We start from the raw sequence: 25,746 nt of genomic DNA on the forward strand, positions 1-25,746 counted from the left end.
ATTGCAACATGAAACAAATTGATTTGGGGAAACATTTTACCCCAATAGATTTTAATAAAAAACTATTCCCAATTCTGCAAGTTCAATCCAAGAGTAGCCAGATGAACACTGAACTTGATTAAGAGCAAAATAGCTCGAAACCAGAACAGAGACAGTGACTGGGCATATTAATAGTTAGGTACCAAAGTTTACACAAGTTGGATTTAGAAAAAAATTATACTTTGGACAAAAGAATTAGAATCTTTCGAAAAGCATATCTATTCCAAAATCATGATCATAGCGCACGAACTTAAAAGTGTGGAGTAGAGTTTCTTTCATTCCCATAGTTCCATTAACAAAATCTAAACATATTCCCTTACAATGGAAACAAAAACCAAAGCTAATGAACAAATAGTAGTTTTTTAACACAACGAAAAAAGGGATAAAAAGCAAGAACCAGAACACATAACACGGTGACCGCAACATGTCAAGTAAATGATTTTAACAAAGTGAGCACTGAAGACGGCTTAAGCCTTCTCCCACTTGAGGGGCTTGACAACTTCCCATGTGAAGTCTGGGTCGTCCCTCCCGAAGTGACCATAAGCGGCTGTCTTCAAGAACCTGCCATTACCTCCTCTCTTGAGATCCAAGCTAATGGCAATCATCCCAGGCCTGAAATCGAAGTTCTCCTTGACAATCTGTAGGATATCCTTGTCTGGAATCTTCCCAGTACCATATGTATCAACAAAGACAGACAATGGTTCTGGAACACCAATGGCATAGGATACCTGCACAATGCAGCGTCGTGCAAGCCCGTTCGCAACAATACTCTTTGCAGCCTGCCTGACAATGTAAGCACCACTCCTGTCCACCTTGGTTGGGTCCTTGCCGGAGAAGGCACCACCACCGTGTGCTCCCCACCCACCATAGGTGTCAATGATAATCTTCCGTCCAGTGAGACCAGCATCACCATGAGGGCCACCAATGACGAAACGCCCTGATGGGTTAAGATGGAATATGGTCTTCTCATCAAGGTATTTCTCTGGCACAACTGGCTTGATGACATGCTCCTTGAGGTCTGCGGCGATCTCATCGTTGGTGACAGTCTCATCATGCTGGGTGGAGATTAAGATAGTGTGAACCCTAATGGGGACCATGGCACCATTGTCATTGTGGTATTCAACTGTCACTTGGGTCTTCCCATCGGGCCTCAGCCATGAGCAGGTCCCGTTCTTGCGAACCTCGGTAAGGCGAGCCCCAAGCTTGGTGGCAAGGACGTGGCTGAGGGGCATCAGCTCCTCAGTCTCATCGGTGGCATAGCCGAACATGTGACCCTGGTCACCAGCACCAATCTCCTCAGGGCGCTTTGTGAGGTGTCCATGGACACCCTGGGCAATATCAGGGCTCTGCTGCTCAATGTTAACCAAGACCTTGCAATTGTCAGCATCAAGACCCACATTGTCGGAAACAAACCCAATTGAGCGGCAGGTGTTGCGCACAATCTTCTCATAGTCTACATCGCCCTTGGTAGTGATCTCCCCAAAGACCATGACCATGTTAGTCTTGGTACAGGTCTCGCACGCAACCTTGCTGTCAGGGTCCTGCTCGAGGCAGGCATCGAGTATCGCATCGGAGATCTGGTCGCACAGCTTGTCTGGGTGACCCTCGTTCACAGATTCTGATGTGAATAGGAAGGTTTCCATTGTTTCACGCTGCAATATTTGATAAATCAATATACGTAACTGAGTAGCATAAAGAAGAGCAAAGAATTAATCTATCTATTAGACATTCGAAGTCTCCAGACTGGTGAATAACAACCTAAGACGTGGTAGCTAGGCAAAGTTACGAATATATGGGATCTGTAAACCAGAACCTCAGCAAGTCCTCAACAAGCAAATTCATTGCCATGCTAGTGACTTTGTCAGAATGAAAATCGAAATTGCAGACTAAATGTCAAGCGCAGGTCCACACTAGTTGGGCGAACTAATGCAGACAGATTCCTGCTACTTTCCCAAGTTAAACAATCACCTAGGTCAACAGGCAAGGCAGATTTCTGAGCCAACGGCTGGAAATATCAAAATTAGTTCGTCAAGTTCCAGATCATGAAAACCACAAAGAAAATTTAAGAAGATACAACTCTGTGAGCGACTCATACGGGAAGACACTAACAACTGCTGCAAGTTCGGCAAACAACTCAAACCGCGTAACAAAAAACAAAGGAAAACTCAATCAACACACAGATCTGCAATGAAACTCGAGATACATAAACAAACTCTAGGAATTGAAAAGATCTAACTTAAAGAGGAAATGAAATACAGATCTGTACTGGTGAATGAAAGAGACAACAACAGCTAATAAGGGATTGAATTGAAACACAGAGAAAGCCAAATTTGCGCTAAAACAGCAAAGCAAACACAACTTATCACATCGAATCGTAAAGAACTCACCTCTAACGGCAAGAGAACGCAAGAGAACGCAAGAGAGCGAAGCCCTAGAGCTGTTGCAGAAGCAGATCTGGAATCCGAAAGCGTTCCCTGCGCCTGCTTAAGCGTTGTTCAACTGATCTACCGACACAAAATCTTAAAATCAAAAACTTCATTTATAGACGTGACAGGGTCCCATATATATTATCTTCCATTTTTAACCTGCAGTTGGTGAGATCCAGATTAAACGGCTACGATTTACTAGAAGACAAATGAAGGCCGTTGATAACCGGTTATCCTGTGGTCAGGAAATTTCCGAGTCGGTGAGGGTAGTTCTTGACTTTTATTACCTGAAGAAGCCGGTAATTCACCAACCCACGCTAAATTCGTGGTCGGCTTGGCGGCATTGGCTTGAGTGTTACTTGGCTTTAGAGCCATGACTCACTACTGCACCCACGCGCTCGTGCTGTTAGCATTTTTCTTCTTTCTCTTTCTGGTAGAAACATTGGTTGCATTTCTTACTTAAAAAGGCAAAAATATAAATAAAATAAAATATTTTTGGAAAAATTTCATGTACACACCATGGTAATTGGCAGAAAAAAAAAAAAAAAGAGGAACATGAGTCTGGAGATTTCAAATATCTAGAGATTTCAAATCTATGGAGTCATAATTTTTTAAAATTAAATGTTTGGTTGTGGAATGAAATTTACGTGATTTTTGTGAATGTGCAAATGTATAGCTTTTTTAAATCTCTAGATTTCACCCCTTACCCATAAATCTACAGGTTTACGATTTGGTTACATGAATCGCCGGATTCATGAATCGAGAATTATACCCGTGGTTGTAAAAATCTCTAGATTCACGAAATCTAGAGATTCACCTTTTACACTAAAAATGTGAATCCGAGAAGGGGGGAAAGAAAAAAAGAAGAAAAAACCGAAAAGGTTGGAGAAGTAACAAAATCAATTAAATTAACCAAGATGAAATATAGATGAAAATTAGATATTGAAACCGAGAAAAGGCTAGTGTAAAAAGGTGAATCTCTAGATTTCATAAATCTAGAGATTTGTACAACCAAACGAATATAATTCTCAAATTCATGAATCCAGAGATTTCAAATCTCTGGAATTATGAATGAGAGATTTATACCCGTTTGGTTGTGAAATCTCTGGATTCATGAAATCTATAGAATTTTCCTAAAATTTTCAATAGATTACAACAGAAGATCCCGATTTTCAAAACAAACATCGATTGATATATACAACATGCTAAAAAAACATTAAATGAACCACGGTTTGGAAAGTGCATCTCAATTTGTCTAAAACTTTGATATATGAAACAAAAAAGAGATTTAAATACAAGATTATTTAGTTGGTAATGATCAACACCTCACCTCTTAGTGAGAGAGTCATAGATTTGACTTTTTGTGATGATATATATATGATATTTCCTCCCGCTCTATAAAAAAAATTCTCACTGTTAGGGAGACGCCTTAGTAGGATATGCTGAACCAAGTCTATAAATGGTCATTTCAATTTTTGTTCCTTTAGTTAATATCATTACATTGTGATAATGAATGAGGTAATCCCAATTTTTATGAGCAAACAAAACATATTAATATTGATTGTCATCTTGTTTATGAAACATTACAACTAACTAGGGAACATTTAACCAATGAAGGTTCTAATATCTCCTCAATTGGTTGACTTATTTTCGAAAACTCTAGGTCGTGAGCAATTTTATTTTCTCTTGTCAAAGTTGCATGTTAAGAGTCCTTGTGCTGCAACTTGAGGAATAATCTTATCATGACATCTCATGCAATTATGTATATCTTATCTCTTATTGCAAATCCTTGTATATATCATTAAGATATTCTAATTCCTTTATTGAATAAATAGGATTAGGAAATTCTATCTACATGGTTGAATATTCCATCAATATAATAATCATATTAAAAATTCTTTCTGAATAGCTCATGTGCTTCAGTAAATGCATAGGACTGTCTGCAAAATAAAGGGGATTGTCAAAATTTCCTAGGAAGGACCTACCTTAGCTAGCACAATGCCTGACCTTAGTACAGCTTGACGAGGTCAAAAAATCCTCCAAAATCTTCCCTTGAATAGTACCATTAGGGGATTCAAACTCGTGACTTCTTGGTTTTCATATCATTTATAGGATCAAACGCTTACTGTTGCTCCAAAAGTTTGAACCTGTGGATCTAGTGCCATTATTATTTTCTTATATCTTAGCTAGCAAGCGCTTCGAAGCCTGAATCTAAGGTAAACCTAAGGCAACTTCAGCACAACTCGACAAAGTCCCAATAATTATTTTAAATTTTGGTAACATCATCACCTTAACAATATGCTTTAGTAATCTAATATGAATTATTCAAAAAAAAAAAAATTTGTGTGAATTTATTAAGCGACAGCATTAAGTGTAATTACATTCCTTAGAATCCACAACAGATGGATTAATAATAATGAAATGAGAGGAATTAACCCTTAAATTGTTGACAAATTTAGTGCAGATCGAGCAGCCTTTAGCAAGAAAATCAGTCTGAGAATTAGATGCTCAACTAATCTTGTTTAAAATAAATTATGGAGTTAAAAGCTGAAAGCAAATCACGAAAGTCCTGAATAGCTTCAAGAGAAGCCTATAAATAATAATAATTGAATGCAGCCTTTCAAGTCTCACCAACTCCTCCACTTATCAAAAGTGACAAGTGCATGATAGCAATGGAGGTTTGGTTTGGTTGGAAAGAAAGCACGACTTACACAAATTATTTGTAATGTTTTTTTTTTCTTTACTTTTTCAGGTAGGACATTATTTGTAAAGTTACGACAAGATTGATAGATACTAAAAAGGGATTTTGTAAAGGTACATATGCATTTAGAACTTTCAAAATATTGGGTGAATGGATGAGCCAGACTTTAATGTTGTGCATTAAATGCGCAACACCTATTGCCAACGGTCGAAATTGAAATGTCAATTGAAAATTCAATCTCAACCGTTGGCATAGTGCTTTATTGCTTTCCTTTTGATTATCTTGAAGAAGCCAATGCTCCTGAGGCATCCGAAGGGGTCTCCTACCTCTTCAACGGAGTTGGATCACTTATCTGTCGGGGGAAGTAGATTGATGGGGGTGGGACTTCCGATAGGTCCCACATAAGCCCCACATAAAATGTGTGATAAAAAAAAGTGTTATGGGGCATATAGTGTGAACTGAAACTCTCTATAATGGGTATTGTATTCGATTCGAATCGATTTTTTACAAGGCATTGACTGAACCAAATGGTTGATGTTGAGATCAAATGGTGATGATACATGATTGCAAGAGATAGAAATGGAGAAACATACAAATACACAGGGATTTGATGAAAGGGTTCGACCCAAATGATCTATGTCTCTAAGGCTCAAGATTGGAGCTTGGTTTACTGTAAATGAGAGTTTAAACACTTATAAATGCACACAATGATCATCGTCGAAGGTAGACATCGCCATTGCAATCTCAAAACACCAAAAAAAGCCATTGCCATTACATGCCAAATCCAAGAGAAACCGAGGTGAGAAAACCTAGGTTTCAAAAACCCGAATTTAGCCTTCGTGAGGAAGAGAGAGATAAGAAACCAAACCACAAAGAACCAAGACAGGCTTTCTATTGTTAAAATAGTTCCACTGGTTAAATAGCCAGTTATAGGTGATAAGAGTAGTTTGATCATTTTATTGAGTTACAAGATCACTCAACTTGAAGGAAACTTGTGAACCTTTATTAGGTTCTTAGTTCATGTCCTAAAAGTTGTAAAGTTTTTCATATAGTTGCAGAAAGCCTTTTATAGGGCCTGTTTGGTTACATGAATCTAGAGATTTCAAATCTCGATTCATGAATCGAGAATTATCGTTGGTTGTAAAAATCTAGATTCAGAAATCCGACACGTTTTAGTGTAAAAGGGAATCAGAGATTTATGGAAGGGGTGAAATCGAGATTTCAAAAAGCTATACAATTGTCATTCACAAAATCATGTCGATCAAATAAATTTTAGGATGAATTCCAAATTTCATTCCACAACCAAACACTTAATTTTATAAATTATAACTCCATAGATTTGAAGTCTATAGATTTGAAATCTCTAGATATTTGAAATCTCCAGACCCATGTAAACTCCATATAATTTTATAATTTTTCGGTGCAAAATCCTTTTTGATTCAAATTGCTTTAATCATGGGATCATTATGAAAATGTAGAGACTTCAAAATTATATTTTCATTGAACACATTAGTCTAATTTGTCATTAAAAACCATTAAACCACTGTTTATTTTTTCCTTCATATATTGATAAGGATATTTTTTTAATTTGAAATAAAATAAACAGTGATTTAACAGTTTTTAGTGACAAATTGGATCATGCGTCCAATTCAAATTCAATTTTCTTGTGTTTTCAAACATAATGTTTCGGATCAATGCCTTTTAAGGCCTCTATTTTGGGGCGCTGATGCAATTTACTCATTGTTTTTGGTTACTTGAATTTGGAGATTTCAAATATTTAGAGATTTAGAGATTTAAAATCTATGAAATCATAGTTCATAAAATTAACTGTTTGGTTAACCTCAATATATGGAATGAAATCTATAAATTCATCCTAATTTTATGAATGCATAAATGTTTAGTTCTTTTTATAGTAGGTGTGGAAATCTAGAGATTTCATATCATACCCATAATTCTACTGATTAACACATTTTAATTGTAAAAAGGTGAATCCCTTGATTTCATGAATCAAATGGGTATAAAATTTTCATTTATGAATATGAAATTCCTGAATTCATGTAACCAAATAGGCCCTAAAGATATAAAGGTTTTTGGATGAATTTTTTCTTTTAGAAAAAGAAAAGAATAAAAAAAAAAAAAAGGAAAATTAGGTATTAAAAAAAAGGTATTATAACTCAAATATTTAATTACCCCAAAAAAAATTCAAATATTTATGAATTCTCTATTTGATTACCAAAAAAATGTCAAAGTACATAACCAACCAATTTTACAATGCTGAGGAATCTCATTCTCATCAATAGTTTTTTTTGGTAAACATTCTCATCAATAGTTTGTTATGGGTAAACTACCCAACTGCCGGTCCAGGCTGGTTCAACCATTGAACCGAGTGTTGGCCAAATACGAACCCAACGATCAAACCAGAGAACTGATTCCAACTGCTGGATAAGAAAAAGAGATCCAACAGCCAGGAAAATGCCAGCTCAAGCACCAGATCACTTAAATAGGGCAAATGCGGGAGAAAAGGTAAAGACTCATCACTCACTGTTAAGCTTGAACTGATTTTCCCGCCTCCTCTGCAATTATGAGCTAGGGAGCTCAGCGCTCGACCTCTAGTGATCACTCCGATCAGCTCCGTCTCTAACAATTTTTCGTGCTTGTGCTTGCAGAGTAGAGGTCAGCTCATCGGGAAACTGATCCGAAAATCGACATTGATTAGAACCAATTCGAATCAGAGCGTTGGTTTGATGGATTCAACCTTTTTACACCAAAAAGCTTCAACCTCAATTCTAAAGCTGAATAACTCAACACTGCCCCTAACACGCAACCGTCCTCATGAATTTCAAATGGAGACTGTTTTGGTTCTAAATTTGACATGTCTTTAGACCTGCTGATGCATTTAGTCAGTCAAAATTGTTTCAATCACGAGCATTCAATCGAAATTTTAGACCGTCCCTATTCAAAATTTTAAAACCTCGACACAATTTCAACGGTTGAGTAAGTTCAGTCAGGTCAGTTAGAATCACCAAAAAAGCAAATCCACAGTATATTATTGTATTTCAGGACACTGGCACCCACCACCAAATGCAGGCGGCTGCAAAATAATTGCACTTAACTTGTATGACACTGAACTACCATTTCTCACCGGGAAAAAAACTGAACCACCATTTTAAGTGGAAATCCCATGAATGAATACATTATACATTGCACGGTTTGCATCAGGAAAAGCACCCAGCAATTCAGCATCATACCCACCTTTACCACAAGGCACCATTTGGGATCCACATTCCTGTTGCAGACGAGTTAATTAAATTCCAAATTCCACTGAGATGAGTTGAAGTATCGAATCCCACAAGTAATAAAGTAACCGAGAGGAATTTCTTTTGTTTCTTTCAAGGTTTCCATAAAACACAAACATATCCCCTTACATTGGATGCCAGTAACAAGGACAAAACAAAAGCTTCCACAAATAGAGAAATAGAAAGAAAAAAAAAATAAAGTACATGGTAAAAGAGAATTATTTGAAGGGAGGCTTATGAACGAAGAAGCGAGCACTGAACAATAAAATGGCAAGGGTTTTGATCCCTCTCGTCTACCAAATTTCCAGCTTTGAGGCTTTTTTTTATTAGGCCTTCTCCCACTTTAGGGGTTTCACCACCTCCCATGTGAAGTCGGGATCAGTTCTGCCGAAGTGACCATAGGCGGCTGTCTTCAAGAACCTACCATTGCCTCCTCTCTTGAGGTCTAAGCTAATTGCAATCATCCCAGGCCTGAAATCAAAGCTCTCCTTCACAATTTGAAGGATCTCCTTGTCTGGGATCTTTCCGGTACCGTATGAATCGACAAAGACGGACAAGGGCTCTGGAACACCAATGGCATAGGAGACCTGTACGATGCAGCGGCGGGCAAGCCCACTGGCGACAATGCTCTTTGCAGCCTGCCTCACGATGTAGGCACCACTCCTGTCCACCTTGGTTGGGTCTTTACCAGAGAAAGCACCACCACCGTGTGCTCCCCAACCACCATAGGTGTCGATGATAATCTTGCGTCCGGTGAGTCCAGCATCACCATGAGGGCCACCAATGACAAAACGCCCTGATGGGTTAAGGTGGAAGATGGTATTCTCGTCCAGGTACTTCTCGGGGACGACTGGCTTGATCACATGCTCCTTGAGATCTGCCGCGATTTCATCATTTGTGACGGTCTCGTCATGCTGGGTAGAGATTAGGATAGTGTGTACTCTAATGGGGACCATGGCACCATTTTCATTGTGGTATTCAACTGTCACTTGGGTCTTCCCGTCGGGCCTCAGCCATGAGCAGGTCCCGTTCTTGCGAACCTCGGTAAGGCGAGCCCCAAGCTTGGTGGCAAGGACGTGGCTGAGGGGCATCAGCTCCTCAGTCTCATCGGTGGCATAGCCGAACATGTGACCCTGGTCACCAGCACCGATCTCCTCAGGGCGCTTTGTGAGGTGTCCATGGACACCCTGAGCAATATCAGGGCTCTGCTGCTCAATGTAAACCAAGACCTTGCAGTTGTCAGCATCAAGACCTACATCGTCAGAAATGAACCCAATTGAGCGGCAGGTGTCGCGCACAATCTTCTCGTAGTCTACGTCGGCCTTGGTAGTGATCTCCCCAAAGACCATGACCATGTTAGTCTTGGTACAGGTCTCGCAGGCTACCTTGCTGTCAGGGTCCTGCTCGAGGCAGGCATCGAGTATCGCATCGGAGATCTGGTCGCACAGCTTGTCTGGGTGACCCTCGTTCACAGATTCTGATGTAAATAGGAAAGTTTCCATCGTTTCAAGCTGTACAGCAAACACATGCATATGAGTGTGACTGAGAAGCATAAAGCAGTAGAGATTTACTTCAATCTAGCAAGAGTCATCAAGAGTAGCGGCATGTCCAAAGTTAAGAAAGGGGTCAAATGGTAGACAGTTTAAAGAGAGCAAGTCCACAAAAAAAGGAGTCTTCAGCAAGAGAATTCATTGACCATATTTATGGTTTTGTGGGAGTGAAACGGAAATTTGCAGACTAATTCAAGCGCAAGTCGTAGTAGTCAACTGGCTGATCTTGAAAACCACAGAGCAAATTTAAGAAAAACAACAGTGTAATCGACTCAACGAAACACTAACAACTGCTTAAACTCAAACTCAGGTAAACAATTCAATTCCACATAAAAGAAAACCAAGGAAAAATGGATTAACGCACGGATCTGGAATCATACTCGAGAAACGCAGAAAAACCTCTACAACTTAAAAATTTTAACATAAAGACGAAATGAACCACAGATCCGTTTGAGAAATCACAGCAACCGGAAGGGGATCGAATTGAAATGAAGAAAAAGCAAAATTCGCACTAAAACAGCGAAGGAAATGGAACCTTTTTAACATGAAATCGCACCTGTAACTGGAGGAGAGCAAAGCCCTAGAGCTGTTGCTGCAGCAGATCTGAATCCGAAAGCGTACCTTCGCCTTGTTCAATTCGCTTCAGCGACACACAATCTTCGCATCCTCAACTTCTGTATTTATAGACAATAGGATCCTCCTTATCTACTGGGATCCAGATCGGACGGGTGTTATTTATTATTAGTCATTTTATTTTATTATTAGAAGACAAAAAGCTAAAAAAGTCCCTCCGATGACCGGCTATATGAGATTTGGGAGTCAGTGGGAGCGAGTTTTATATGTTCATTACGGGTAATAGCCAGTAACCAACCGACCGACACTTAGGAATTCAGAAACTCGTCGTCGGCTTCGCGGCTGATTCACTTCACTGTTGACTGGCTTTACCTAATTCAACTGCCGATGGAAAATCAAAATGACCTGGAAACCGCCGTTAAAGGTTGGAGACATGGCTCATCATGCCGGGCACCACGCGCGCGTGATAAGAACTCGCATGTCACACCAAGTTTTTTTTTTTTTTGGCTGGGATGCAGTTTCCGGATCGTCTCCTGTTACAGCGATTGACCATAAATTACAAGGAGCCCACAGGATTAAGTGATGAGATTTATTCTTTTTTAAATATTTTATTTTTTTTTACTTATGGCCCTACATAATTTATGGTTGTGAAGTCGTCAGGGGAGATGATTCCCACTTGGGGGTGCACGCCATGGATGTTTAGTGGAATACACATTTTTCATGCATGTGTTTTTGCTTTTTTCTTTTTGGCATAAATTTTTCATACATGTATAGTGGATGTAAACGTGGCTTTTTGGTTTCAAAGTCTTCACCGTGAGGAGAGAGGTATATACTCTTTTGACATTTTTTCATTATACAATAGGTACAGGATCTACTACGTTGTCTACTTCTGAATACCAATAAAATAAATCAGAGATGATAACCTTATTATATTCTATATGGGCATCACCCCTATTATATGGTGGATAAACATTAAAGAAGTATACACCCCTCTTCCGACAAAGATGTGATATAGATTTATCATATTCCTATTGTATGGTAAAGAAGTATTAGGCCCTATCAGCTAAATTCTCGACTAAGTGGCATTTGTTCAATTATTGGCTTATGCAATTATATAAAACAGATGTCAGTGCTTGTATGAGTTCTTGTTCTCAATAATTCAATTATTGGCTTATGCAATTATACAAGACAGGTGTCATTGCTTGTATGAGTTCTTGTTTTCTTTTTTATTTTTTTTGGGTAAGAAAGAGACTTTATTGATTCAACAAGAAACCTCTAGGAAGTTTACACATAAGAGACTCAAAGAGAAGGACCCAAGATAAAAACGGGTGGGGTGGGAAATGTATATATAGACATCTATCCTGAGATATTGTTGCATTCTTTGTCAGCGTATCGGCCACAAAGTTAGCCTCTCTAGGAATATGCAAGAAATTGCATTCAGTGAACGACGAAACTAACTGTCGGATGTTAGAGAGTAGGTGTGTGATTTTCCAGCTATGACGGGACGTCGGGCTTTGTAAGAAGAGCACGAACGCTTGGTTGTCACTTTCCACACAGACTTGATATGAGTTCTTGTTTTCAATAATCTTTATATATATAAAAAAAATATATACCTATTCCTTAATAGGAAAGTGAAATTTGACATGTTCACCATTGAGTGGAATGGATATTTAGGATTTTTGGTTAGATGGATAATTAAATTATTAATACATGCTTAATGATTTAGCTTAAATTTTCTTGTTAAGACACATGCAAGGTCCCCCAAATAACCGATGTGATAGCACGATTTCATAACCCAAGTGTCATTTTATTTATGGTTGGAGTAATGAATCAATAGCTTAGAAGAAATCTTTTTCATGAAAGGAAGGCATCATTTATGCTAGAATGGGAATGGGAGTTTGGTGACAGAAAGAGATGCACCACAATCTTGTATTTATCTTTTGGGAAAATTTCTCAGATGATCAAGTTTTAATAAAGAGTTACTTAATAAGATATTTTTAAAATTATTTTATTATTAAAAATAATTACTATAATTCTAAATTTTGTGATAATTTTTCGGATGAGTTTGGATTTGCACCTAGACTTATAAAGTGAAGTAAATTATTTTTGGACTTGTGCGGAAAATATATTCCTTTTGGCCTGTGAGAAACATAGAAACATTCAGGTTCAAGTCTCACCATGTGATGGGAATGTCTTCTTACAAAACATCACCTATTTGGAACACTGGAATCTGCCCCATTAGAGCTTGACAATGTTATATCATGTAGACGTACTTCTACCATAGTGGTGGCAACCATCTATGTAGAGGACCTTAAGTTTAAGGAAGTCGAACCTCCATTCCTCTACACCATCCCCCTGACCTGTGGGCCTCCAATCGCTCTAACTGGTTTGATGATGACCAAAAAAGAGAATTTGGATCTTCTATCCTGACAGGTAGAGGTTTTTACACTCATTTCACTTCTTCATCACATATTAGGAGGGATGACCCATCTCTAAATTTTGATAAGAAAGTTCAGAAGTTGACTCCTCTCCTAATGTCTAGTGAAAATGTATGAGAAAAATAAAATGTTTACCTATCAGGATAGAATGGAATTTGACTCATTTCAAGATATGATATTGTCTAGTAAAATAGAGTGCTTTATTATTTACTACATAAGAGTTTAATACATTTCGATTCAATGCCTTATTATTGAGAACATAAGGAATCAACCTCACATGATATTCATAAGGTGTTGCTATGGTGGGGATGGATCAACTGCAAGTAATAGAAGTTAGGTGGGTTGAAGTGGATTGTGAAGTGTTCCATCAGTTAAGGTTACGTTTGGTGACCAACACACTCTTCTTTTTCTTAGGGATAATTATTGTTGTCCCTTTGTCGTATAGTTAAATTATAATTCTACTTTTCACATTTTTAAAATTTACTTGTTGGACCTTGTTCTTTGTCTACTTTTATTATTGTCCTCTTATCCTTTTGGTTGTTATGATATGACTATTTAAATAACCATCGGGGGTAGTAGTCTAGTGGTCCCAAGCTCACTCCCAAGCTGTTTGATAGCTCCATGTCTTAAGTTTCAAATCCCCTCTGCTCCTCTATTTTTTGCATTAGACAGTTGTGTGCTCTTTGGCCTGGACATGGGACAACTACTGGATTCTGTGGCTACGCCAATTGGGCTAGTGCTTGCACTGGTAGCTTATAAGGCTAATGCTTGTATAGGTTGAACTCAAAAGTCCGAACATTGTGTAACAGTGGGCACAAGGTCACCACTACTGCATCTCCTATTTTTTCTACCAAAAAAGATATGACTGTTTAAAGGAGTTGACTCCGAATTTCGATTCTAAACTACGGATTTGGTCATTGGTATCAGACTTAGAAATCTATCAGCATGACTTAAACTAAAAAAATTTATGATACAATAATTTAACTAACAACGAAAATATGCAAGGATAATGTTTGATTGTAACCTAATTTTTCAAAAACCCAAGAAAACCTAATTTTTCAAAAGTATTTTGACAAAATAAATAAAAAAAAAGAGAAAATAATAAATAATTTACCAATGTCAAATAAATAATGATCAATTAATTATGACCAACCAACTTTGTTGCAACATGCCCAAGTCCAACCCATAAGAAGTTAATTTCACAAGGCAATATTCACCCCTTTTCTTTAAAAAATAAATTATAATAAGATCCAATTTTGCTGACATTTACATACATGTTTAACATAATTATGAAATAGACATTTTATTTCAAATATTTCTTTTGTTTTTTTTCCTTTTCATTCAAGACAAAGCATACTTCATGAACTGTTGGAATTAAAGCTATCAAAGATTACATGGAATTAGTAATTTGGATTACTCAACTAATGCCTAATGGGTGTACTAAGACATATATATATATTATATTTGATTTTTTTTTTTGGTAAAAATTATATATCATATTTGATAGTGTGAATAAACGTGAGAAAAAAAAGTCCCTTAAATAAAAAACAGCAAAATGAATATAATACAAAATCAATTTGGTGAAGGAAATGGAAATAAAAGCCTCTCAAGTCTCACCAACCTCCTCCACTAACCATAATGACGTCCATGAATGGAGTCCTATGGAGGCCATGAGTCATGGCATGTTTGATTTAGTTGGAAAGAAACCACTAACACACACAAGCATCAGTAAAGATTGATTAGATGTGATTGATGACATAGGAATGTTAGGTATGCATGCAGTGGAAACTGTCTGAATGATGCCTCAATAGCATTCAGAATAACTTGTTTCCATGCTTTATTCACCAAAAATTCTTTTAAAGAATCAATTTCTGATCATAAGCTTATCAAGAATCATAACTTTCCTTAACATGTCCACACAGCAAGAAATAAGTACCACTAGAAGAAAGTTTAAATTGGCATTCATCTCTCAAAGTGTCTCTTAGATTTGCACAACAATACACTTAGCTTTCAAATTGAAGTTGTTATGTTTTGACCCCAATTCTTGTACTTGATTTGGAAGATGCACCAACACCAACATATTTTGGAGGGTGACTCGAATGACCCGACTGTGGAGATCTGTGGAGGGGGTGGGGGCGGATCCCCCTGTTCCACCCCATGGTATGGTACATCTGAGATGGGTCAACCCGTTTACTCGATTGGAGTCTATATATATGTATTTTATATTCGTCTATCACATGATTAAGAGATTTGAGATTTTCGATTAAGGTTTTGTGTGAGAATTCTTGTAATGTTGTTCTTGACGATTGGTTGTGATATCTTTTTCTATTTTTCTTCTATATACGGAAAAAAAATCTTTTTTGCTCGTAAATGTAGCATACCACATGGTGTGTGAACCATGTTAAATCTTTGTGTATTTTCATTTTTGTTTCTTTTTCGATTCACTATTTCATGGTATTTGTTCTAACAAAAGTTGTGATAAATAATTTCATAATTCTTAGATTACACTTAAATCTCTTTTGATTTTAGAACATTACCCTTACAAAAATTGTGTTTCCCTCGGTAAACTAAAACCTTAAATTTCATCTTCTTCATCCATGAATTTATCAATCAAACTCCTGTTTGTCTCAGTTAGTTTTTATTCATCCAAATTATCAATCAAACTCCTATTATTAACACCATTAGTCTCAATTAGCTTTTATTTATCCATTTATAATCTAACCCCTACATTTAAAGGAAAGGTGGCAAAGGAAAAGCAAACAATGAGATATTCATTAGAGAAAAGAAATCATGAAAATGTAAGAATAAAAGAAGAGTGGTAGTAGTAAAAGAAAGAGAAGACAAGTCAAGTAACTGGTTACAAATAGTGGAGGAAGGCAAAGACAAGTCGTGTGTAGGGTTTTTATTTCAAATGTATTCTTGTCTTTTTAAAAAGTATAAATTGCTTACATTCAATACTTAACTTTGATTTCCTAATGATAGAGATATCATCCATACATCTTTTCCCTATAGGGAATTTTTAAGGGGTGGAACAGAAAATTTTTCCAAAAAATTAAAGAAAAGACTACCAAAAGAAGTGCTTCAATCTTCCTTCTGTTAGGGATTGGCTATAGGTTGGGTTATGCAATTGAATCCTTCAAGGTAAGCTGATGATCCACACAAAGTACCTGTGATCCTGTTCTTGTTTCCTCAACTCTGTGACAAAACAGTAAGATTCTGCATTACAGTAGAACCAGTAACTAGTTTTCAACTTCCAAGACTAGAAAAATGAGAACCTCAAAATTCACCATACATAAGTTTCTTCTAGCATGCAAACTCCAATCACAAACCTGGAGGCCAATGCCAAACACTTCCTATAAAGGGCCAACCAATAATCCAATACTGGCCCCTCCAAGGCAATAACTGAACCAGATGGATGCATAAATACCAACTAGATTTTACAGTGCTGAAGATCTTTCTTCATTCTCATCAGTAGCTCTAGACTGGGAATAATACTGGATTGAATTCTCCCCAACCATGCGAGCAACAAGCCTCCAGACTGCAGACCGACCCATTTTTGCTTCTACAGAACACTATCTAGATTGAGATTAAGTAGACCTTCAGGTCTCTGATAATTGACAAAGATCCACCTTAGAGAGCTAGCCCATCAACCATCCATCGGACCTTACAACGTGAAACCGAATGTCTGAATCACCTGTAAAAAGTGAATTGATGTTATATTTTACTCCAAAATACTTGCCCAAACCACCAAATGCAAATGGTTGCACATATAATTGCACTCAGATGACAATGCACCATTTTAGGCCAGAGGTTTCATTTGCACCACTGATTAGGTAGTGATTCCATCCACACATGTATGTTCTGCATCAGATTCGCTACTGGTAACCCAACCAGCAGATAACTACATTTCCCGCTCGAGATTACCTAAGAAATCAGACAATACAAAATAGTTTATCCTACCACACCTAATGCATTACTTGAACTGAGTATAATATGCCAGGAAAAGTTACTTTACCTTCAATATCATCGGTCATAGAGAACACAACCATTTGCATACCCCTTCCAGATACCACAATTTCATACTGATTTCTGAAATTAGCCAAGATAAGGAAACAAAAATTAACGAGGCTTTTATTATAGAAGAGTAGATAGTTTGTTACTGTCGTAGATTATAGAGGATTAAAGTTGCCAGGTGTTAATTCACCTTCCACGGGCTCTAGCATCCAGTGATTCTGGTTCAGGCACACTAATAATCAGAGAAGCACACTCATTAAGTTTACCATGTTCTTCAATACGCCAGCACCTGACCCGCTGATCAAGTCCAGTAGAGAATACCCAAATCCCATCTGTCCAAACACCTTCATAACAAAAATAAAAGTGACACATCTCTCATCAGTCTGCACAATTTTATTTATTTGTTTATTTTTTGGGTGAAATGAAAAAAACAGGAAAGTTGTAACCCAAAAAAAATAAATCTGTTAGACAAGCAACATTCTACAAGGGTGAGACCAACTATTCTATATTCTTCAGATAAATCAGCACAATCAAATATAGCATTTTGATTTTTCTTGCACTGTGGTTGGAAAAAATATCTAGAAAAGAAATTCTGGCATTTCTTGTATTGTTATCTTGGCTTTCTATGGCAGGTGACTGGGGTATGTCTTTGTGGTGCTCTACCCTAGTTTCTTTTCCTGCCCTTGAGAAGGGTTGTTTACTGGATCAACTTTACCTTCTTTCTCATTAGATGAAAATTTGTGATGCCACAGAGAATAATAATTTTATTTTGAGCAAAATTGCTCCGGCACCCAAAAAGGAGACTGTTAAACAATGAAACCCATTTTATCTTTGAAAAGCAAAGACAGCACAAAGTTGGTCTTTCATTGGACATGCCAGTCCAATCCATTATTGAATGCCGCTAAACATTTCTTATTTTTTAAAATCCCATAACTACCTTTTGAATTATATGAGATTACCGAAATACCCTTATTTAAAATAGAAGAAAAGAAAAGGCTTGGGGTGAGAGGGAAATCGTCAAGAGATGTTGAAGGCCACACCATTTTTCTGTCTAATCAACACTCAACAGTCTCAGAAAATATTAAGGCATATGTTGGAACAGACACCAATAAAAAACAGGTATGAACAAAACGCTGTCTACCTTCAAATGGTTCAGCATTCCAGCACAAAAATAAACAGGGACAAATATTACATAACTGATCATAATCTAAAACTTGTTAATGTATCAATTATGAAATAATTCAGCTCTTTTACTTGCTAAGCCTAAACAATCAAACAAGTCTTTCACCGCATAAATGTGTCTCCATGGAGAACAGCAGAAGTTGGAAAAAAAAGGACAAGGAAAGGGTTGAATGAAACACTATATACCATCATGTAATTCACATTCCAGCACAAAATGAAAAGGAAAGAATGTTATACGAATAATCAACATCTAAAAGAACTTGTAAATGAATGCATTATGATATAATTCAACCCAGAGTTGTATCAATTTTACCTTTCACAGCAGAGCTGTGAGCTGAGGCAACTCTCTCATGATAAAGAATTCTGATCCTACATATATTGCTTGCACGACAAAGAGAAAACTTGATATTGCCCAATTCAGGGATATGGTTTACCACATCAGAGTTTTTATCATTCTCAGAAGCATGGTTCACTAATTCTGGTGCTACATCAAATGCATGACAGTGGATTGATTGGTCATCCCCACCACTTGTGACAAAGTAAAAAGATCCACATTGATCATTTTGGGTATCCCTACCACTTGAAACATGAAGACAATTGACACCTGATTGGTGGACATGTTTCAGAACATTCATGGCCTGTACTTCACAAATTTCAGATGAAGACTTATATGCAAGCATGTCTGACTCGAGGTTGATTGCAGTATCAATATATTGGGAACCAGCAGTTGCACTGTTTACCAAATTATTTTCTGTTGACAAAGCTCCACCTGCTTCAGAATCAGAGATATGGCCATTAATACCCTCCCCGGCGTCACCTGTACCCCTTGAACTTCTGGTATCTGTTTTAGAGGATAGATTACTTATCGACCTCCACCATCGTCCACCTTGGCTTCCCCTTCCTGTTCGTGGCCGTCTCTGACAATCAATCAACTTTTCAGGTTGGAGCTTTGGTATCAGTTGCATAAAACCATCAACACTACCAGTCAGATCCCAGTAGGTAATACTTCCATCAGTGGATCCACCAATAACAATATATGCATTAGCACTCTGGCCTTTATCTGCAAATCAGGTATAAGATAGTATAGACAACTTCAGTCCAACAAAATTTTCAGGTTTGAATCACCAATTAGGAAACCATAAAAACAATTGACAGATATGGCAACATAATAGAAAATATGATGGCATTTAAAGCGCCGTGAGATCTGAATTTAGAGAATTTCCAAATGCTTTCTTCAAAACATATACTGCTTTCTAGATAATAATGTATACAAAATATATTCTGCTTATCTACATATTAATGTTATAACTTTTGCACAAAATAATTTAATTCACAGGGACCTAGTAAGAAAAATGATAAGTCAGACTGGGCGGGCATCGACACATTCTATCATAAATTCACGCTCCAGATTTCCCCAGTACACAAACCAGGTTGTACCTGTCGGAAAATAATCTAGCTTAAAGGAAACACACCTTTAGAAGGGCCACAAATAGGAATAACAACATGTTGTAGTGCCAGCACTGGTGACAACAGGGGAACCAATGATGCAACATCAAACCTGGAAGGAAAAACATTTATAACAAATGAAGTCAGTGGAAAAGGGAGAAACAAGCAACAAAATCTTGACTGTGGAAAAGGGAGAAACAAGCAACAAAATCTTGACTGCCTGCAACTGCATACAAACCAGAGTCTGTGGGGCAAAAGGAGAGCCCTTAACATAAGTGTGGCATCCGAACATGCAACAACAACAAAACAGACTGTCAACCTGAAATGAGGACACAGTAAAGCTTTTACCAAATTAAGAGCTTAAAAATCCAATATTAGGGGGGGAAAAAGAGAGGAGAAACTAAGAAATTACATGCATTTGTGCACCTTACGGCCTTACCTACAATCAGAACCTTTAACAAGAAAAGAAGTAACTGCCAAGTATCTCCAGTCATTCTCATTTTCACCCCCAAAGCAAGATGTAGGGCCCACATCCAAGTCTTCAGCACAAAATGGTCTATACGTAGGGTTTGAGTCCTTAATTAGAGCATTTTTTGTTTGACCTTTTCTGTTGATGTTTTTTAACCTTCCATGAGTACTAGAGAACTTTGAAGGCACATCAGTGGAAAGCCACTGGAATGACATAGAACCATTTTCCATGGCACCATCATCAAGGAATTCTTCCTTATTGTTGGATCCGTCGTCACAGAGAAGCCAAGCAGTTAATACCCGCTTTGCACCAACAGAAATTAGTAAGAATGGGTGGTCTGTGTTATCCAGGGCAGAACTGCGTCCATCTCTCTCACCAGACACCTCAGCCTGATTTCTGGTGTTAAGGTGTAACTTTGATACGAAGCATAATGACCTCACAGCTGATCCGGAAGCATGTTCACCCAGCAGCTTGGATGCTGACCAATCATTAATCTCAGGAGAGTACCTGTATCACCATAACAATACTAGTTGGGTATCTTTAAATGCTTTATTTTAACCTTCGCAATCATCAGTTGCAAGCATAGAAAGTACGCATAATAGCTCCGAAGGACAAACGCACTAACCATCCCCCATCACATCTTGAAAAACGAAATTGCATCTCAGATTTTAGTTAAACAACAGCTTACAGCCATACCTTGTCAATCTCACACTTCCATCTTCACATCCGGTTGCAATCCAGCTGTACTTAGCAACCTTTGGACTCAAATGTGAACCAGAAACAAAACACAAAGAGTGTATCTCTTTTCCATGAAATTGGATGTGCAGAACCTGAGGGAATAACTTTCTCTTACCAATTGGTACCCAAAGTCTATGGATATGAATCACATTCCCCTGAAATGATTTTAAGAATGAATTATAGTAAGAAAACAAAATAGAATCCATGTAGTAAAAAATCAATGAAATAAATGAAGAAAGGCAATTATTAAAATCTAAGAAGTCAGAAAACCTTCAAATCAGGATTTTGAAGTGCAAGCCAGGCTACACATTAAGCCTTCACTTCAGGTAAGCTAAGAAGAACACCTCAAAGCCTAAACTCCTTAAGGGTGAGGCACATGAAGGACATGACTCAATCCATTAAATTGGGGGGCTATATGATTCATCATTGTAGTCATGATGAACATTTAAAGCTCACTCCACTTTCTCCCGTGTTTTCTTTTCAAGATGTGTCCTACACTTTTTTCCAATGGCTATATTCCAATGCCATATATATATATATATATATATATATGGCCTTATGGGTGTGCCATCGTGAGTCCCCGTTGGAAGTTTGAGGTTCTATATGGAAATATGAGTCCTACATTTGGGTTAACTGAGTTCCCAATACACCTAGGGTTAGATGATCATCTCTAAATCTTGTTATCTAGTCACCATTTCCTACTTATTAGGGAATTCCTATCTTGAGCTGAGTCAAGTATCATGCATTTATACCTTTTAAGAATATATCATGCATTTCCTTTGAAAAGATCAAATTCTGATTTTTTTTCATCCATTTTTTCTGTTATTTTATTTTTTCTTATTGTTATGATATTTCATAGATTTCGTGTATCAACTAATTATTGAAGAAGCCATGTTCTTCAAGTTTACACTCTTGTAATCAAGCTTTATGACCTGAACCAACTTAGTGTCTATAGAGCAGACCAATTTGTCATGATAAAAAATATATGAAACTAGCATAGATAATGTCATAATACTGGGAATCCTTACAATGGGAGAGACTGTTCAATGGTTCTTATGGAATCGAAGAAAGGAAGTGATGGGTTATGAGAGACCAGTTGGTAGGTTTGCCTTCTTTCTTTTGGAGAGTGGTTGCTGAAGTTAAGAACTCTATTATTGGGTCCAAGTTTTGGAACCCTAGTTCCCATTTGGCTGTTGGACAGCCCTCCTTGTTGATTTGTCAAAGTTTTTGAAGACTTAGGAATCCCCCACCCTGGGCAGGAGGTCAAGCCCCCATCCCCCTCTTCTCTTTCAGTTTAATTTTCAACTTTTGAAGGCTCCACCAAACCCATTTGAATCCCCCTTATGACATTAAACCTGCAACCATTCCAACCACTGAAACTTCATTCCAGCAGGAATTATTCATCAACTTAGTCACTGTTTCACCAATGCAGAACCCTAACTTCCATTAGAATCCATAAACTCCATTAAACCTGCAAGTTGTGTACTTGTGTTTCATACCCTTTGTCCATCAGAACTCCCATCTCTTTCACAGAAAACCTTCTCTCAAACTAGGCCCCATCGACCAAAATTACAGCCTCTAATTTCATATATTGACCACCCTTAATCCCGTCTCTTAACCCTGATGTAGCACTTGGACTGGACCAAACCAGCTTCAAATTGACCAACTGGATCCAGTCAAATCAACCCAGGTGGTCTCCTAGAAGGCCCAAAAGAGGCCAAAACACTGTTCACGTGAACAGTGTCACATTGCTTTTTTGGCCTTGAAGGAATATTATTCAAAGATTTTGAGGGGCCATAGTAGATCATGTGAAGATATTTTACGAAGACTAAAGGCTAAAGACCTTTTTAGAAGTTGCCAAACATGTTATTTCCTTAGTTTCAAGTTCTCTTAGTGACTAAAATCAGAATTAGGAAGTTTCTACTTTTGTTATTGCTGAGAATCTTAGCTCAGCAACTGATGTAAACAAAATTCTAGGGTTTGGTGGTTTGAATATGGCCCTAGAATCAAGCTCACTCCAGGATCCTCTTCAGTTAGAATCAGCAAGGCTGTAATTGCTTTTAATGTAGGGTTTTTGCAGCAATTGATAGAAGCTAGGTTGGGTTAGGGATAGATAGGTTTCAGCCCAGCTAGGGAACTTTAGGTTGTATAAGGGTTGAAACCTTGCTATAATTATGGTTTCAGATCTGAAATTGTAATTAGGGTTAGGTTTTAAAGGACTAGGGCTTAATGGAAGGATACAGGGTTCGGCTAGGTGAGGAATAATGCTGCTATTGTTATTTTGTGACTTCTGATTTAATCCTAAAGGTTTAGGGTTTCTAAATTAGGAATCCTAGTTGGATTGGGACTCTAGAGGTGGTGGCTGGGGTTAGGGTTTGGAGGCGAGGTAGAGAACATATAGGAGAAGCTAGTCCAAGAAGCATTTGGAGTTCAGATGAGGGGTTTGGGGTTATGTGAAATTAAATGAAATTAGGGTTTAGGGTTTCCAGAGGGAAGAAAAGGGGATGGGGGAGCTTGCGGATGATAGGGAGGAAGGAGAGAAGGGCTGGGGGTAATTTGTACTTGGGGATGAATTAGAGCTGCTGGAATTGAAGAAGCTTGCTGAAATTGAAGACAAACTGCAGAATTAACAATTTTGAAGTTGCTGCAGGCCTCCCCAAATGAAACCCACGAATCCCCTTGCCTCAAACTCTCAGTCAATCTTTATTAATTTAATTCAACTAGCTGATTACATAGAATGAGGCTTATTTATAGCCTCTAAAAAGAAAATGCACTAGGACTCAATTTGCAAATCCAACTTGGATTCTAACTTGCAAACCCCCTAAATAGATCCCCTGCCCCTCTTCTTGAATACCCGAAGCTGTTGGTTCTTATCGATTGATCTTGGCAGATCTGGTCCTTGATCTTATAATTCTAACACTACATCAGGATAATCCTAAACCATTGGCCAATTCAAAATAAATTGCCAATGGTCCTAGAACAAAGTAGATTGGAGGATAAACACATGAGCGTAAGTTATTCGTTATCTAGATTACTCTGGCTTGACCATCAAGCAGTGATTCCTCACAATGTTTTGTTGTTTGACCATCATTTTGAAGCCCATGGTCTGTACCTAAAAATCAGCTCATAGATGTGAATTCATGATTTCATGTGCTCAACCACAAACACAAAGACGCAGACCTTAACAAAGGCAAAGCAATTCTGAATCTCTGGTAATTTTCCAAGATAGTAAGAATGAGGACGTCGCCATCCACCACATGGAACTTGCACAACCTGCACCGTACCACTTTTTTATGTGATTTGAAAGAAAATTGGCATGCAATTATGCCTGAAGAAGATTAAAGTTGACTTTTGATGAAGAACATTGCCAAGAGAAGAGTAGAGCACCTTTATCCCATTTGTTAAATTGCATATTATAAAATTTGCAGACGCAAAACCTACTGCATAGTTGCTACACAACAAATTGTCAGAAGTGTTGGCATCAGGAGAGACAGACTGGATTAAACTCAATTCTTTCACTTGCTTCATCCCAGTAAATTCAAACTTTTGCCCTTCCCTGTCGTATCTAAAGTAGCATATGCAACCATCTCCTCCAGTCTGGGTAATCAAAGGTAAAATTTCAAGATATTAAAGAAACTCAAATTGCAAAAACCATTAGTTTTTAGTTCAGCAGCAGAAAAATCATAGTTCCAGTTGTTTCTCTACAGAAAGCAAAATCAAAGAAACATTTTTTCCTTTTGCTGAAAATCAAAGTAGACCCAATAATCCCAACTCCCCCCCCCCCCCCCCCAAAAAAAAAAAAAAAAAAAAAACAAAAAAAGGAACAAGGACATTGGATTCAGGTCTTACTGAGCGAATTTCAACTTGATTAGTATTGAGTGTAGCTAGGGTAATACTGGCAACACTAGATATCCCATGGGCTTCTTTAAAATGATGCAATGGAGGGATCTTTGCTTCTGAGACACCGGTTTTTGCCATTAACAAGGCCTTCGGTAAAGGGAATACAACTAGATTACCACGTTGATCCCCACATACTAACACCTGCAAGAAATTAAATGCCTGATCAATCACAATGCAGTGGAACAGCTAGCAATCCAATTCTTAACTTTAGAACAAGGGAGAGAAGCTCCATTAATTGAGTTTTATAATTTTACTTGATATTCACCCCATAACTTAGAAAGTTGAGACACACGACTAGTTTGAACTACAAATAGTTAATTTATTTTCCTTCTCAACAACAATAAATGCAACCCCCTGGGCCATTTCAAAGACAAAAGCAAAACAAAAGTTTACAGTATCATAAAAGGGGGAGAGAAGAAGTTGAAGTTCAAATGAAAAAGGAAAAAGAAGTGAATCAAGATATTGGAATCTAAAGCCGCCCCAAGTAATGCCACTGGTGCAGCCAAATGCAATTGGACATTATAACCTCCAAGACCTTCTAAACAACCTCCTTCTATGAGCCCTTCCAAAGCCTCTGTGCAGTATAAGACCAAAGGTACCCTCATGTCCCCCGTGTGGGCGAAAACAAACAATGACATACAAACTGTAGCTTCCTCCACCTCCATCTCTAGTCTGTACCACAATTTCTCCCTCCCCCTAATGTTGCTTGAGAAAGGTAAGGCAAAACTTTCAAAAGATAAGGCTACTGAAAGCAGTTCTCTTGCTACCTAAACAGCCTCCTTCAACGGGCCCTTCCAAGCCTCTCCGCAGTATAAGAGCAGAGAGGTGTCACTTTGTCCCCTTCGTGGGAAAAACAAACAATGACATATAAACTGTAGCTTCCTCCACCTCCATCTCGAGTCTCCACCACAATTCCTGCCTCCTAATATCCCTAGAGAAGACAAGGCAAAACTTTCAAAATATGAGGCTACTGA

The 25,746-nt window shown here is 37.9% G+C and overlaps 3 protein-coding genes across 4 annotated transcripts in view; all 3 read right to left on the reverse strand.

Moving 5' to 3' along the window:
• Positions 1-308: 308 nt before the first annotated feature.
• On the reverse strand, positions 309-2,561 carry SAM-2 (S-adenosylmethionine synthetase 2). The gene is made up of 2 exons (XM_089165273.1): positions 2,427-2,561; positions 309-1,691 (listed from the first exon to the last, which is right to left on the reverse strand). The coding sequence occupies exon 2, from the start codon at positions 1,680-1,682 to the stop codon at positions 507-509; it is 1,176 nt and encodes a 391-aa protein (XP_089021399.1). The 5' UTR covers positions 1,683-1,691; positions 2,427-2,561; the 3' UTR covers positions 309-506.
• Positions 2,562-8,466: 5,905 nt separating this feature from the next.
• LOC149008599 (S-adenosylmethionine synthase 5-like) lies at positions 8,467-10,669 on the reverse strand. The gene is made up of 2 exons (XM_089166027.1): positions 10,569-10,669; positions 8,467-9,973 (listed from the first exon to the last, which is right to left on the reverse strand). Exon 2 carries the CDS (start codon positions 9,962-9,964, stop codon positions 8,789-8,791), a length of 1,176 nt encoding a protein of 391 aa, XP_089022153.1. The 5' UTR covers positions 9,965-9,973; positions 10,569-10,669; the 3' UTR covers positions 8,467-8,788.
• Positions 10,670-15,866: 5,197 nt separating this feature from the next.
• The window catches only part of LOC149008600 (Transducin family protein / WD-40 repeat family protein), a 57,805-nt gene continuing 47,925 nt past the window's right edge, over positions 15,867-25,746 (reverse strand). The window contains exons 11-22 of one of the 2 annotated variants that reach the window (XM_089165325.1): positions 24,722-24,913; positions 24,260-24,469; positions 24,053-24,145; positions 20,831-21,027; positions 20,105-20,641; positions 19,904-19,984; positions 19,692-19,777; positions 18,533-19,279; positions 17,228-17,381; positions 17,039-17,112; positions 16,819-16,947; positions 15,867-16,717 (exon numbers count right to left, since the gene is read on the reverse strand). In XM_089165325.1, coding sequence (XP_089021451.1) covers positions 16,925-16,947; positions 17,039-17,112; positions 17,228-17,381; positions 18,533-19,279; positions 19,692-19,777; positions 19,904-19,984; positions 20,105-20,641; positions 20,831-21,027; positions 24,053-24,145; positions 24,260-24,469; positions 24,722-24,913 — 2,394 coding nt within the window. In that variant the 3' untranslated portion in view covers positions 15,867-16,717; positions 16,819-16,924. The other variant, XM_089165324.1, reaches the window with a different exon arrangement.

This window comes from Hakea prostrata, chromosome 8, assembly GCF_041222555.1.
Source record: "Hakea prostrata isolate BN-2017 chromosome 8, UWA_Hpros_2, whole genome shotgun sequence".
Taxonomy (NCBI): domain Eukaryota; kingdom Viridiplantae; phylum Streptophyta; class Magnoliopsida; order Proteales; family Proteaceae; genus Hakea; species Hakea prostrata.

What these genes read in the sequence shown, in the direction of transcription:
- LOC149008599 (XM_089166027.1), bottom strand. Translation starts at nt 9,964, where the DNA reads ATGGAAACTTTCCTATTTACATCAGAATCTGTGAACGAGGGTCACCCA.
- SAM-2 (XM_089165273.1), bottom strand. Translation starts at nt 1,682, where the DNA reads ATGGAAACCTTCCTATTCACATCAGAATCTGTGAACGAGGGTCACCCA.